At 32.8% G+C, this 17,328-nt stretch overlaps 1 protein-coding gene across 2 annotated transcripts; it reads right to left on the bottom strand.

The window, feature by feature from the left end:
- Positions 1 to 201: 201 nt before the first annotated feature.
- On the bottom strand, positions 202 to 2,323 carry LOC9323954. 2 transcript variants are annotated; one of them, XM_021035766.1, is made up of 5 exons: positions 2,103 to 2,322; positions 1,940 to 2,033; positions 1,500 to 1,848; positions 1,271 to 1,398; positions 202 to 943 (listed from the first exon to the last, which is right to left on the bottom strand). In XM_021035766.1, exons 2-5 carry the CDS (start codon positions 1,997 to 1,999, stop codon positions 443 to 445), a joined length of 1,038 nt encoding a protein of 345 aa, XP_020891425.1. In that variant the 5' UTR covers positions 2,000 to 2,033; positions 2,103 to 2,322; the 3' UTR covers positions 202 to 442. The 2 variants fall into 2 exon arrangements, with proteins under 2 accessions (XP_020891425.1, XP_020891424.1); XM_021035765.1 differs by having other exon boundaries at positions 1,940 to 2,323.
- Between the last annotated feature and the right edge of the window lie 15,005 nt (positions 2,324 to 17,328).

The following is a 17,328-nucleotide window of genomic DNA, read 5'->3' on the forward strand; positions in this document are numbered from 1 at the left end:
ATAAACTCGCCATATAGCAGTCTCTCTTTCTTGCACAACTCTTGATTTCCTTCTCTGCAAATTGGATCTCCAAGACCACTCTGGCTATTAATACCATCATCAACACTCAACAGGGTCTTATACGAAACATAACAAATCTCCTTGATTACACAGCTGCGATATACTTTTAACATTTTCTCATATTTTGATTTCCCAACAAGGTTACATTTTAATGAATATTTGATTTGAGGAAGAAAGTATTGAGAATTAACTAACAGATATCTCATAACAACTACTAGAATTACCTCGTGATTTCAAAACAAAAAAATAGAGCCAGCTGTTGCGAATATTTCATACAACGTCAAAACAAAGTCTATGTTACGATGAGTGGGAGATTGATTGTGCCAGAATTGATTGCCTCCTCTTCACTACTTTCCATTACCAAAGAGAAAGCAGAGTTAAACTAATCTTTCCAACCTTCTTTACTGAGTCTTCTAGGAGCAAGCCCTCTAGAGGAGAGGCTCGGTGTCAGTGGTAACACCGGAGTATTCGGCTGTTCTTCGTCTCCACCACCATTTTCATCGTCCCAATCATCTCCCCAATTATTGTTCCATCCGTCATCACCACTTTCTTGGTCAGATTTTGTCACCAATGCGGGGTTAGAGACTGGCAATTCCATATCCAGCCTCTGGTATTTGTTGTTTCCCCGTGACTTGTTCTTGTAAACATGAATGATCACTGGGATGATGACAAGGGAGAGAACGAGGAAGGAGATCATGATGATGACGATGAGTGTTCGTGAACTGATATAGAGAATTGAAGGACGAGAAACAGAAACTGTATCGTCGCTTTCTGTTTCATGAGCTGCTGCCAAATCTTTTAATTCAAGGCTGCAACGTCCTTTACTGGAAGCTAGTACGATTGCGCTATCGTTGGACCCTCCCTTCTTAATAGAAACTTTCACCTGCAAAAAGATATAAGCTTAGATAAGAAGTAGCAACATCTCAATCTTAAACTAATAGGTCTATCCTTTATCCATCCATCATTGCAAGGTTTAGTCTTGAAAATAAGCAAACCATTCTGTAAAACCGTTGTTCCGACAATTTCTATTTACCGTTATCAGTCTTAAGATCAAAACATAAAGAGCTTTCTACGCATCAAATGCATTAGGTTATTAAAACTCGAGTTAGTGAACAGAATGAACTCGACTCTTGTTCATAAATTAAAGTCATACAGTGTAATCCAGCAAAAGAGAATGAAGAGATAGAGATACCTAACATATAGGTATTACCTTAGTGTCTTCGTTTTGCAGAAGCTGGACTTTATCCTTCTCTAACCGGACGAAACCCGGAGCAGTTATAGTAACAATCAAAGGCCTTTTGCCTTTGTTCTGAATCAAAAGTGAGAGATGAGGCGCATCTACACAAGAATGATGAAAAAAAAAACAAAGCTCAAACCCGAGAACCAAAAAATCTCTGTTTTAGACACAATATATATAAAGAGATTCAACAAAGACTCACCGTTACCGGGAACTCGCAGACAAGCGGCAAACTCATGTTGATCATCTGTACACATATTAGATGGATCACATTCCTCACCATGAAAGCCTTCTTTCTTCCTTGAAGAATCACTCATAGCGTCCTCTTCCTTAGTGTTTTCACTTTCACCACTCTTACTACTATCACTACCAATCATCTTAGATCCATCACCCAACTGTGTATCATCGTCATTGGTCGAGTTTTTGGAATGATCTATAGTAATACTCTTCGAAGAATCAGTAACATTTTCAGAACCACCACCAAATCTTGTATCCGTCAAATTCGAATTCGTGATGGAGCTCGAGACAAGAGCTTCTAACTCTCCATTAACCTAATCTCAATAGTGAAATAAACCTCAGATTTACTTACAACTTTCCCCCAAATCAATCGATTCAGAAGTTTTTAGGGCATTGAGTGTTTACCTTAGTATCAGCGACGAAAATCAAAGCTATACACAGAAGCAAAACGAGATTCAGCTCCATGTTTGACGACACTTAAACTAACTCAAAATCCCATCTGAAATTCGCAAATCAAGAGCTCTGTCTGTTGTGTTATTAGCGAAGAAAACGAAGGATCAAAACTGACCTCGCAAGCAAACAATTTGACTCGGATTCTTCTTCTGATCTTCGTATAGTTTGTTGTTCATCGATTTGAATCGAGGATTGGATTAAAGCTAAAGATTGGCTCGAGACTTGTGAGGAAGAGAAGTGAGTCACCACTCACCACTCACCACCACCAGAGAAGCGAGAGAGAGACTCTCTTTTTGACTTTAGTCTAAGGCTAAATGGGGGACTTTGACTAATTGACTTAGTCCCAGTTGTAGTTTCATTCTAAACGACACCGTTGGAGTTTTATAGAAACTCGCAGATTTGGGCCGAAATAAATCAGGAGAAATTTTCATATTGGGTTGCTTGGGTTTAGTATGAAAGCTTGACTATTAAAGCCCATTTATTAATATTCTTTTGACTCTATTAACGACAAATATTTTTTTCTATGAAATGGATGATTTCCTCTCTTTTTTCTGGTATATATCAATGGATGATTTTCTATATTGAATAAAGGTTTTATATTTTGAATTGGAGAAATTATCTAGTTACTTTTCATACTGATAAAGTTGAGCAAATTGATTCTTAATTTTTGAAACTTGATCGTACCTTACCTTATTAAAAAAAATGTTCGGTAAATGGAATCCTTTTACAATGACGACGTGAAAATTGAATTTCTTGCATATTATAATCTATCAATCTCTTAAACTGAGCAAACAGGGCTTATTATCCTTCGAAATGGACCTTTATAAACTTTGTAAACGATATTAATGAGGTGCAAAGCCGTACTCACGTCACGTTATTAGAGGTCATAAAAGACTAACACGCAAAGTGATGCTTCGACCACTTTAACAGTAAGCAAAATGATTTTTGAACCACTATAATGCATATCTAAAACACCTTCGATTAATCCACGGTTATCGAAAATGTCTAAGATGAGAATTATTTGCATAAAATCTCTTGTATATTATTATGATTTATCAATTGAGTAAACGAGCTTACTTATCTTTGAAAATGGACGTCGAAACATCATAAAGTATCATAGTCTATGTATTAATTACATTATATCATTATCATCACACGAATAATAATTGAGACGTAAACGAATACCAACATGAACCAGCTGCTAGACAACTAATACCTGCATGGGAAGAAAAAGAACCATACGCAAATTAATTAGAAAAAAAGTCTAAAGCTCCACTTGGCGTCGGTTCTGAACTCGCTACGTGTCTTGTCAACGAAGAAAGTCAACTTACCTTAATTCTGGGGTAGTGTTAAAATAATGTGATAGAGTGCATATAATTAATTAACGACCAAAAAAGAGAAAATACTCTTGTGTTCAATTATGTTTTGGCCCCCAGAAAAAAAAAGGTTCAATAATTTGAAAGCAAATATATTTAAAATTATTAATTTAAATGAAGAAGGTCAAACCGACCAGGTCCACGTCCAGCTCCATTCTATCTTAATTATTGAAGTTTTTGATTATTAATCAATTATACTCTGTGGAGAACGAAGACCAAGTCAGCTATGTGAAGTGATATAATCAAATTCTTTGTTTATAAGTTTTGTTTTAGATTTGTCAACGATTATATATGCTACATAGAATTTTCATTCAAAACACTCTGGTCGACATCTCATAAGGCTGTTGTGAAATATTAACACCAGCTTTTTTTGTCAATTTGGAGAGGGGATTTATACGTACATATATATTGGATAATTCCTTATAAGAATGAAATGGACACAATATTAAAATTTTCATCTAAAAAATTATTCACCAAATTAAAACTAATTAGTATATGTGTTTTCTCACATAAAATTTTATCTATATATGACAAAAATAAAATTACGTAATTTTTTTGAAATCTTTCATTTTTATTAATTATAAGTTTATTAATAATATATATGGAAATAGATTTCTACTAGGGAAAAAATCAATAGATTTGTTGGTTCGTTTATACAGTGTATATATTAGCTGCGGTGATTTTTTTTTTAAATGTATATTCAGGAAAAAATATTAGAATCCCAGAGTAAAACATAAACTAATATATATTTAGAATCTGAAATCGTTATGTGATTTTTGCTGTGGACTGTGGTATAGTCGTTTTTTATATATATTTCTATCTTATATATGTGCCGCATCTAAATAGGGACTATATATAATAAATATATCAAGGCCTAATTCGGTACATGATAACACTTAGTTGACTATTTGTGAAATACGAAGATTTGATCTGGTCATAGGGTGCATGAAATATGTCGCCTTTAGCATCGAATCTTCTTACTTCTTAGCTGTGTTTATCACGTATTATGTGAACAAAATTAAAATAAGAAGAAGACTGGTAGGTCCTCAAAAAGTATGGCCAGTATATATATGCTTTAGAAAAATTGAAGGTCTGCGTTAGGGATAAGAGGGGACCTCATATATGAGCACACGTAGATTAATACAGATATATAGTAGCAAATCAATATATGTTGGGGAGATTTACATGTAATAATTATTTACGCAACTCAAATCAATAATAATTAGAAATGCGTGATTTTTTCCTTTCTTTCTTCGTCAACGGAGAAATGTGTGAATATAAAAAACCATATCCAATTTGTGTTAGTTTCTAGAAATTCCGTATAATATTAGTTTAGTGGATTGTACATTAATATATAAAATTTAGCATTCGAAAAGAATTATATTATATAGGAAAAATGTTTGTCAGCTACACGAACGAGACGTCATCACATCGTCACATATGCAGATTTTAAAAATATCTCGTTAGCTACACGAACTATTGTTATCACATACGGACATCCCCAAACTAACATAAGTCATATTGCAAACACCATAACCATCTAATTTCAGTGTACCGGTTACTGGAATCCGGCGTTGACCAAAAATATTTTCAAAAAGATAATTTTTTTCTTTTTATTTATTTTTGATAAAAAAAAATTTTGAAAAAAATAAATTATTAAGTAATTTTACTTAAAAATATAACAAAATATAGTAAAAGTAAAATATACCATTAAAAAATTATACAAAAAATTTTTGGTATATATTTTGTAATATAACTAAATATACCAAAAAAATGATACAGGAAAATGAGAGTGTGAAATGGTAGTAGTGGCACGTGTGCAATTGATGAGCTGGCAGTAGACACGTGTGAAGTTTGTTACGCAACAATAAAAGAGCAATGTTGCTCCTTCTTTCTTATCATCGAATAATTTGTAATCTCTGGATTTCTCTAGAACTTTCTATGGCTGGGTTTCTCTCATCTTGAGAGCTAGTTGATCATTTGGTGTTTCATGAACGTCGAATCGATCGTTTGTATTCTGGATTTAAGTAATCGGAGATTTGAAATTGTGTTTATCAGAATCTATTGTGTTTATCAGAATCTATTGTGTTTATCAGAATCGTGAGTTTTACTGTATTAAAGGTATCAGAGCTGTGTCTTCCTCGGAAAACATGGCAATTACGCGAGCGCAGGATGGTGAACCAAAGGGAAAAGACGTTGAGGTTGGTGATCCGGTGGAATCTCGTATTTCACGGTTGGAAGATCTAGTTGCAGAGCAACACAAGGCGATGATGAAGCACATGACGGAGATGTTTGGTGCGATGAGTCGATCTACAACTCCTAAGCTGGCGGATGATCAATCAAACTTAGATCGGAGTGCTCCGATGTCATCGCAGTCGCTGGAGAACATATCTGGTTACTCTGAGCAGTCTCACGACCATCGCCACCATCCCGGACGATCAGATGTGCGTAATAACTATGGGAATCTTACACGGTTGGGGAAGATTGATTTTCCCAGGTTTGATGGCACAAGGATCAAGGAATGGCTCTTTAAGGTGGAAGAATTTTTTGGTATTGATCGTACTCCGGAGGATCTGAAGGTAAAAATGGCTGCGATTCACCTTGATAGTCATGCTTCTACATGGCATCAATCGTTTATCCAGTCTAGTGATGGCCTTGACGCGTTGGATGATTGGAAGGGTTATGTTAAACTGTTGAGGGAACGATTTGATGATGATTGTGATGACGATCAACCTCCTCATGGTGAATTTGGTGAATCAGTTGAGCATCGTATGGTGAATTTGGTGCCAAAAGCTCAAGAGGAGAACCCAAAGTTAGAGAATCACGAAGGCTGGGAACAGATAGTGATTTTGGAGGTTGAAGGTGATGATGAGAGGGGCCAGGAAGTGCAAAATATGGAGAAAATTTGTTCTGCACACCAGGTGTTCGATAAAATGTCTCTTAGAGTACAAAGTAAGAAAAGACAGATTAAGTGTCACAAGTCTTGGAGGTTCAAATTCAAACAAAGGAAACAACATAGAGGCAAGCCACAAATTGTACATAAACTGACTAACAGAGGTATTCTCATGATTGATAGTGAAGATCATCTCTCTAATTCTATGGTGAAAGAAATTGGAATTGAGATATTGAGTGATAGGTGGCTTTCGAATTCAATTGGTTGTGAATTAGAGACTGGTGAAACAGTTAATGATGGATACCGAGTCCCTAGTGATTCAGACTTGGTAGTGAATGATATTGAGAAGGATAAAGAAAGATTGAAATGGAAGAAAAGGAGAAAATCCTTGAAGTCTTGGAGATTTAAGTTTAAGAGCAGGGGCTTGAGGGGATATAACCTGAGCAGAGTGATGTTGCTGCTCAAAAACAGCTTGGTAATCACAGGGTCTTGGCGACGGTTTATGATGGTAAAAGGATATGAGCAATGTCACATGTTAGAACATGCAAATATTGAGGCTGAGAGTTTTCTACTTCTAAATTTTGCTGCAGAACAACCTGTCTTAGGGATGCAGAACAATTCTGAACCAGTTCTCCCAGTTGCAGAGCTTGAGAGAAAGAAGAAGAAGAAGCTATGTTATAAGACTTGGATGTTCAAGTACAAAGCACCACTAAAGGGAGTACATTTTCTGCATTATTGTGATAAGGAGGTTCCTAAAGAGACAAACTGGGCTGTACAAAGGATTTGGGATAAGGATTCTCATGAGGTTCATAGCCCTGATGCAAATAAGCAGACTGAGTACACAAGAGAAGGGAGAAGAGGGCTAGTGAACATATATGATTGGTGCATCTTGAGTCAGCTGTGGTTGGACCACCGAAACCAAACATGTTCTATCCCTATTGAAGATCTTTTTAAGGAGACTGATGCATATTTTCTTCGACAAGAGGAGTTTGAGCAGCTGTTAAAAACTACGTTGATTATTCAACAAGTGATGAGAGACAAGAAGATAAGCCTTTCCAAACGGTGGTGGTTTAAGTACAGATTTGATGAAGAAGATCAAAGGAATCATCAGTCAAGAAGTGATGAAAGTCGGAGCAGATCAAGTTGTTGCATTATGAAACTTGGAAGCGCAGCTATTACTTCCAAGTACGTGTTGGAGAAGATTTATGATGAGAACTTGGAAATTGTGGATTGGAGCAAGAGACCTGAACGTTCTGAGTTTATTTGTGAAGTGGATGACTTTGGGGATCAAGAGTCTTCTCAGTTTCGCAAATTTATTGTGGAGTTTGCCGATCTATCAACAGTTGCTAAAACACAAGACGTAGGATTTGTCCATGTTCTCCATAAAGATGCAGTGCTAGTCAGTATATTGGGCTGCACCATATTGAGTGATGGCCAATTTCTTGTGGAGAAATCATCCGTTAATGCAGCAAATTGGAGTACTCAGCTGGTCTTTGGGAGTGCAAGTTACCATGTGTGGCATCGTTGGAAAGCTCGATATTCACAGAATTTTTGACAACCGAGTTTGGGATCCTGGAGGTTTTTTAGTTGAAGATGCAACAGAGACTACTTAAGAGTTTTTGTATGATTTGTTAGCAGAAGGTCAAGCTCCATTGGAGGAGGTATCATCTTTTTCAAAACCTTGAGGTCAAGGTTTCTTCAAAGGAGGGAGATTTGATACTAGAAAATGAGAGTGTGAAATGGTAGTAGTGGCACGTGTGCAATTGATGAGCTGGCAGTAGACACGTGTGAAGTTTGTTACGCAACAATAAAAGAGCAATGTTGCTCCTTCTTTCTTATCATCGAATAATTTGTAATCTCTGGATTTCTCTAGAACTTTCTATGGCTGGGTTTCTCTCATCTTGAGAGCTAGCTGATCATTTGGTGTTTCATGAACGTCGAATCGATCGTTTGTATTCTGGATTTAAGTAATCGGAGATTTGAAATTGTGTTTATCAGAATCTATTGTGTTTATCAGAATCTATTGTGTTTATCAGAATCGTGAGTTTTACTGTATTAAAAAATAGACCATAATTTTTTTCTTGTGCTATATTTTGTTATAAAAATTTTGTAATATAATTTGTGGAATATGAATTTATAAAATTTTTGTAATATAACTAAATATACCAAAAAAATAGACCATAATTTTTTTCTTGTGCTATATTTTTTTCATGTGCTATATTTTGTTACAAAATATACCTTTTTCTTTTGGCAATCATTTTCTTATAAATTCAAATGTTGGTTTTCTTTTTAAAAAAAAAAATATATCTTTTTCTTTTGAAAAAATATATGACCTTTGATATATATATATATATATATATATATATATATATATATATAATATGTAATTGAAAGTATGTACCAAATTCATATATATATATATATATATATATAGGAAAAACGGTATATTTCCCCACGAGAACTATGACATCATAACAGATAGAGCCCAATCTATGACCACGATTCAGATGTCCCCGAAAAAATATTCTCAATATATATCTCTCCAAATCGATAGTTTACATCTATTTCTCCATAAATCTGGGTTTAATCGGTTTACGAACCAAACCGATTTCAAACCACTCAAACCGATTTCAAACCACTTACATGTCCAACCTTTTTGATTTAAAGAGTTTTAATAAAAATAAAAAAAATAAAATAAAATAAAATAAATAAAAAAAAATTGACAAAATTACATCCCCTTCCTGCGTCTTCTTCATTCTTCGTCTTCTCATTTCAAATTATGTTTATTTGGAATATTAGTGCATGTCTCTCTTTGATTGTTACGATGGGTTTCAGATTTATTTTGAATTTGCATTCAAATTTGACAATAATTAAAGAATAGCTAGATATTTAACAAAGCATTTTAAACACATTGTGTGGTAAACATTGACTGGAAAATCGAATCTGAAATCTGAAATATATTCTAAGTGCTTCGTATCTAGCTTAAGAAATCTAGCCTGCGAATCTCGAATCTGAAAGTTATGAAGGGAAGAAGAAGAAGAGATCTGGTTTTGAGACTCCTTTTGCTATTCCGATTTTTGTGAAACGAAAGAGGTACTTAGATCTGAACGATTTTGATGATGAGGAGGTCGAATATGAATCAGTAAGCCCCCAAAAAATGACAGATGTGATGCCATTGATTCGCTGCTTCAGATTGTTAGGAAGGAGACTGACTTCGATAGCCATTGTTTTCAATTTCTCCATTAAAATACTAATTTTGACATTTTTATGATACATATAAGCATAGTTCTCTGAATCGATTTATATTGGATTGATAACTGAATTTAGAATTTGGGTCCATAATTGAATTTGAAACACAAATCGTATTTTGTTGCTGGTGAAGCAAATCAGAGTCCAACGATGAAGGAAGAAGGAAGAAGGAAGAAAAGAGGAACAAGTAAACACGTGTTTTTATAAAATAAATAATAATAATTCATTTATTTAATTTTGAAATCTGGTTTTTTTTTTTTTTTTTGAACTGAAATCTGGTTTCCTTTGGATATAATTGGGTTTAGTTTCTTAAAAAAATCGGTTAAGTAAATAGTAAACCGACAAAACCAAATCTTGTGGGTTTATAGATTTAGAACTATTAATTCGGGGAGATTTAGATATTGAATTTTGGTTTCAGGAGAAAATAGATATAGAACTGTTTTTTCGGGGATAAGTAGCTCGTGGTCATAGTTTGGGCTCTATCTGTTATGATGTCATAGTTCTCGTGGAGAAATAGACCGTTTTTCCTATATATATATATATATCTTTGTAAATACCACAAATCAAAGCATATATTATGGTGTTTTTAAATTAAAGAGAAATAATAGAGAAAAATGAATTTATATACTTTCATTTTGTTAATATAGCAAAATATACATTTTCTTTGTGGCAATCATTTTTTTACCACAAAAAAATATGTTTTCCTTCTCGGTTGGTTGAATATTATTTTGTGGTAAAAAAGAAAAAAAAATTGAAATATTTTTAGTCAACGCCGGTCAACGTGGTCAACGCCGGATTCCGGCAACCGGTACACTGGAATTAAATGATTTTGGTGTTTGCAACATAACTTATGTTAGTTCGGGGATGTCCGTATGTGATAACAATAGTTCGTGTAGCTACAAGATATTTTTAAAGTCTTCATGTGTGACGATGTGATGACGTCTCGTTCGTGTAGCTGATAAACATTTTTCCATGTATATATTGGTATGTTATAAAATAGTTGTACTCATCGCTGCATTGTTTAAAATTTGGTACTAGCATTTCAGAATGCATTTTTGAACCCATAAATAGATTCATCCTATGAAAAAACTCAAATTCGTAAAAGAAAACTCAATATCCTACAAATGAAGTATATATATTTAACGAGTTCATAGTCTTATATTCAAACATTTGTAAAATGTCTCACACATATGTCTAGTCCAGTTTTATTCAAAATAAAATGACAATAAATAAATCATTAAAATTTTCTTTTTTCTTGTCAAATTATTAAATTTTTCTTGATAAAATTTTGTAGTTAAAATACCAGGCAACATTTATTTTAATATTTTTGCTGAAGTTATTCTTTGCGGTATACACTCGTATATAACTAATATTTTTTTTGTCAATTATATAGATATATATCATGAAACTAAAAGTCTAAAACTGTGATGGTCCACACTAGCCGTCAAAGAGACGATATTCGTCACAATGCCTACGATCCGTTGAATAATGTCCCATATTAATTTTTTTTTTTTTGGATAAAACTAATGTTTAACCTATCAAATACAATAGCATATATATTTTTGTGTATTCATAATATGCATACGTGTCGTAAGATAAGCTTATAATATTTGTGTGTGTAAGTATTCATAATATGCATACGTGTCGTAAGATAAGCTTATAATAGCATACTCTCTCTGTTTCGTTTTAGTTGTCATTTAAGGTTTTCTCACACAAATTAAAAAAAGCATTAAATTTTTAGTTTTACCATTTGTTAATATATTTATAAAAAATTCATTGGCCGAAACATCAAAACAGTAGGGATAAAACTAGAATTTTTACAAAACATTTGCATCGAAAACCTAAAATGACAACTATTATGAAACAAAATTTTAATTCTAAAACGACAAATAAAACAAAACGGAAGGAGTATATGGCTTGGTCGGTAAATTAATTGCACTGAATAATTGGGAAAGTATTTAAATTTAGTATCCAATCCCAATAAGTTGCAAAATATATACATGTAAACCTGCAGTAAGTAATCGTATGAGGTCCACAGCGGTTAACGTAGGTTTGTTTACATAGTTGAACTGTACGTAGTTGCATTTGTAAATTTAATCGAGTTCTTAAGGTTTGACCAAAAAATAAATCGAGTTCTTAAGGAAAATGATGTTTATGTTATTATATAATTTTAGAATCATGTCTATGTGTAGTGGTTATCCAATCGAATTAGGGCAGGTACGGGCAAATAACCTCTTCTTTTGGAGTCACCTTCAAACAGATAATACATGCATAATTCACCTTTTCAGCTTTCTAGGATTTATCCGTACGATTTCATACGAACCTATTTATTTATTTTATTTAAACACCATATAAATCATGGGAGTATAATATTTAGGGCCTGATTGGTAACAGCTGTAGCTTTACATTTTTTGATGTAGAAATATGACTGTAGGTTTATTTGTTGTGGCTGTAGATTTTATTGCTGTAGTATTTTGGCTGTAGAATTTAAAATTTTGGAAAGTTGAAAATTATGTGCTTTAGGAAAAAAGGCTTTATACAGCCAAAAAAATGAATTAAAGAAATATTTTGGCTGTGAGAAAAAAAGGAAAGCCAAAGCTTCTAAAGCTTGATTGGATGTATTTCAAATCTTTAGAAATTTTTTTGCTTTGTAAAGACTCTAAAGCACTTGCCAATCAGACCCTTAGTATCGTGATTCCTTTTAATTCAACGAAATCTTAACTGCGTTTCTAATATTTTTATTAGTAAAATATGTGTTGAGTATTATAAACAAAAATGAAAATAAAAAATTGTGTTAGAGTATCAGAGTATGAAGCACCTCAATAAGACACTAATTTAGTAATTGAGATGTTCTAATCCAAAATGGTTATCCATTTTGAATGTCTTAAATTATAAGATTATTTATCAAAAAAAAATATATAAGAATATTCAGCTTTTCACAAATATTGGAGACCAATTTAGATTTCAGTTTGAGATTCTTAGTTCATAAAAAAAAAAAAAACTTAAAATCTTAAAGCGGTTGATGAAAAAACTTTCTTAGAGCATGATTAAAGGGAGACTCTTAGAGAAATCTTAGGCTTTTGTTAACATTAAATTCAATATAATTTAATCTAAAATGTGCTTTAATCTTAAGAAACGTTCCTTAGCTAAGAAACGTTCCTTAGCTTTGGACCTCCAGGTACTTTAAATGATATCAATATTCTAAATCGCTCCGGTTTTTTATGACATCTTAAAAGGGCGAGCACCAACAGTGAATTATACAGTCAACGGAAACAAGTATAATTTGGGTTACTATCTCACGGATGACATTTATCCTAAATGGGCTACCTTTATCCAATCTATTTCATTTCCACAAACTGATAAAGCATCTTTATTTGCAACCCATCAAGAAGCTTGCCGTAGAGATGTCGAGCGTGCTTTTGGAGTTTTACAAGCTCGATTTGCCATTGTTAAAAATCCGGCTCTTCTTTGGGATAAAATAAAAATAGGAAATATTATGCGAGCATGTATAATACTTCACAATATGATAGTAGAAGACAAACGAGATGGGTATACTCAGTTTGATACTACCGAATTCGAACAAGCGGAATCTGCAGGAAGTTCACGGGTGGATTTCACATATTCTACAGATATGCCTTCAAATTTCTTCGGAATGATGACCAATAGAGCTCGAGTTCGTGATCGAGGTATGCATCAACAATTGAAGAATGATTTGGTCGAGCATATATGGACAAAATATTCCAAAAATTAAGTTTAAAACATTTGTGCTTTATATTATTTATGTTATAAATTGTATCTCATGTATGTTTTAATTTTTTAATTTGCAACAATTATTAAATTTTCTATAATTATAAATTTTATTTTTATATTATTATTATTTATTTTATTTTATTTTTGGCAAAGTTTAATTTTTTTTTTTAAGAACCACATGTTAAGAGTCTACCATTAATAACACAAAAATCTTAACTCAAAAATACTATCTCTTAACAATCACTTTTACAAATATATTACTTAAATATTGCTAAGAGTTATTTCTAAGATACTACCAATAATCATGCTCTTAGCCTGTTAATTATGAACACACTTGACCTGTTGGTTTAAACACATATGTTTTCTTTTACAATATTATATTTTAGATATTTATTATATTCTCAACGTTACTGAACGAACCACGTGAACGAGAAAAAGAAGCAAGAATTAGGTCTAATTTAAAGCCCTCATACCAACATATTACCATCAAATATCAGATGTAGTAGAAGACTGGCATCAGCGTGACGTCATTTCCCGTCGACATTACGTAATTCACTGAAACAACGCCGTTGCCGTAGAAATATAGATCATGGTGAGATGATATCGCGATTAATTGATCTGGAGAAAGCGAGATCCGTTTTTCTTGGGACCTCAAAAGGAGACAAAGTTTGGTGACGTGTCGACTTCAGGAGCAGTGGACCACTGTTCTGTCGGCGTCGCCTTTCCAAGACATACGCTAATAACGACAAAACACTACTTTTTCGGTGCACAAAATATCGACTATACCCCTGGCTCTTTATTTTATTTACTGGTTTATGCCATCATTGTTTTAGGCTAAAAACGTCAACGACGATCGACGCAGTTACTTTCACACTGTGTTTGTCACTTGATCGGGATAAGATTCTCAATGATGTGAATTTACCATATTGCCAATGACTCCATTACTTGGGTACCACAAGTTTGTGGTGCTCTTCGGCTTCTATTGTTCATACGAAAGCAACTACTATTCCAGTGACGTTTACGTGCAAGAAACAATAATATTATCTGTATGTCTTATTTACTTCTAAATTGAAAATTAGACAAGCATAAAACATCTCAATTTGCTTAGTACTTATTCTCTGCCAACCAAACTTTATATATTAATTCTATAAACTTATTTCATGTATTATTCTCAATAATTAATCTATGATATTTCAATATCAACAGAGACCAATTATATCCATGTCTTTTAAATGGCCTCAAGTACTCCACATGGGTTTCTACCAGTTTTTCTTACAATAATTAATTCGTTGGAACTTCATTTGTGTTTTTATTTTGCCATTTGAAAATTGAAAGTTACTTAATTCCTGTAAATTGGATCTAAAAAATGCTTAAGTGCTTTTAAGAGAATTTCGAAGTTAGCAAAAGCGTGCAAAACTGACCTTGATTTGACTCATCAGTTTGTAAAAGTATTTAATTCAACCAAAAAATAAAAAATCAACCACTGATTAACCGGATTAGGGCATATCAACTTGGTTTTAGAATTACTGAGTTAAACTTTGATTCGATAGTTGGTTTGCTAACATTGGTTAATTACTCGTTCGACTATTATTGTTAACTACTTTGTATTAATTGTTTAGAAGAACTAATGTAAGGGCATATGCAAGGGTATAACACATGGTGTGTTCTTAAGGGTTTTAAAATAATAAAAATGTTGAATAGTGGGTACAACTGTTTTTAAAATTATAAAAACTGTTCTTCCTGAAGAACAGTTTGCAGGATAACTGTTCTTAAGTTACAACTGTTCTACCACTGTTTCTATTATTTTAATCCTAAGAACAGGGAAAGAGTTATAGCGATGTGGATGGTCAAACTAGATTTCAATATATAGGCTAGCTAGACTAAGCTAAGATCCATATCTCACATATTTTTTTCTTTTAGAAACAAAATTACAAAACAAAAAAAAAATCACCGAAAGCTAACATGTGATTGGCGTTATGATAACTTTTTGGATTTATTAGGAATGGACCGGCCCCGAGATATGTTCTAAAAGTAATTTATTGTACGTGTCATTGATCACACTCACCTATATCATATACGTACACTTAATATCCAGAATTGAGATTTTAATTAAAATGTACCGATTTTGGCTAACACTGCACGTACTAAAAAAAGACCCACTTATAAACGTATGGTTGCGACCCATACATAACTCGTGACCTCCAAATTATATCTTTTCTTGAAATAGATGTTTTAAAATCTAGCTCGAGTCTAGAAGACTTTTAGAAATTTGATTCAAGTTGAGTTTACCCCTGTTGAAAGCTATGATTTGATTTTGGCAAAAAGTCTCATGTATAGGTTCAACATAGAGTCGTTTGCTCACAAGTTAAAACTTCAATGTATCTATTAAATTTATCTTAACATTTCTAGAGCCTGTGTCCAAAAAAAAAAAAATCTAGAGCATGTGTTACCAAATGAACTACTATAATATTTTCTTAGATAGAGAGAAGAAATCAGCGTAAATAAGTCAAAAAGATAATATGTTAACCATAAATTGAATTGTTGGTTTTCACTAACTAAGCAATGAAATATATGAACTGAAGTGATCAAGCTAAGTAGTTTAAGAAAGTCCTCAAGAAAGAAAGAAACCACTGTTAAATTCTCTTTGGGATGAGAATGAGATTGGTCATAAATCACAATATAAAAAGTCTATGCGACGTTCGTCATTCATTTTGAAATATATGGGGTTTTATCATTTTTATGCATCTATTAAACATTTAAACTATAAGGCAGAAATTGGAATTGTGGTTCGTGGAGGATATGAGAAGATGAAGAGAGAATGAAATGAAAGTAATCGGGGCGAGAAAATGAAGGCGTGGCAGAGAATTTATGATTCGATACAGAACTTTTTAAAACAGAAGTCTTGACTCTTCTCTTACCTCAATAAATTTTAAAAGTTTTTTGTGGGGACTACACGGACTCGTCTTTATATGTTAAATCACCCAAGCAAAAAATAACCGATGGAAGGATTTGGAAATTTTTTGGAATTGACTCGGTTGGAAAACTTGCAATTAATATGTGAAGACAAAGAAGATGGATAATTTTTGTTATTTCTGCATCAAATGCGTGTTTATTAATGGTCAAAATGGTGTCGACAAAACTATTTCCGAATATATATACTAGGAAAATTTTAACATTTTATCAGATGCATAATTTTGATGAATTTATATGAAAACATATACTCCATCCGTTTCAGTTTAGTTGTCGTTTTATGATTTAAATTTTGTTTCATAATAGTTGTCGTTTTAGGTTTTCAATGCAAATGTTTGGTGAAAATTCCAGTTTTATTCCTACTGTTTTAATGTTTTGGCCAATGATTTTTTTTATAAAATATATTAATAAAGAGTAAAACAGAAAATTAAATGCTTTTCTTAATTTGTGTGAAAAAACCTTAAACGACAACTAAAACGAAACGGAGGGAGTAATATATATGACTAACTGGAAAGAAAATATCATTTTAGTATGCTATCATTGATGGCATCATTTATACAAGATGTGTTCTAAGTTCTAAGACTTCTAACTAACTAATCATATTGCATTTTGTATGAATCGTAATTAATTATGGCAGTCGAATGCTCAAGCTTTCATTTTCATTTGTACCCAAAATTTGATGTATTACAATATTTCACTAGCTCTTACTTGATAAATGTTATAAAAACAAGTGTGAATGTATTCCCTAAAAGAGGTGTGAATCTAAAACGTCCACCTTCAGTATGAAATACATATTGAGATGAATTTTGCCAACGCCATATTCAAAGCTACCCACCTTGTCATTAGTAGAAATTTATCTATTTAATGTTACTACATATCTCGAAAGTTAAGGAATATTTTACTAATTATGTTTCAGCTTTTGAATTAGAATATTGTACCAAAGAGAATTGTTACAAAAAGTTTTAGATTCTTGCTAGTCCAACATTTGTCTACACCTAAACTTTAAGATATAGATTTCCAACATTTGTCTATTTTTCACCATTAAACCTGAATTAATAAAATTGCACACCCCTAATTGATCATTAGATTTAAACTTCCAAAGT

The sequence above is a fragment of the Arabidopsis lyrata genome (assembly GCF_000004255.2).
Source record: "Arabidopsis lyrata subsp. lyrata unplaced genomic scaffold ARALYscaffold_2, whole genome shotgun sequence".
In the NCBI taxonomy this organism is placed as follows: Eukaryota; Viridiplantae; Streptophyta; class Magnoliopsida; order Brassicales; family Brassicaceae; genus Arabidopsis; species Arabidopsis lyrata.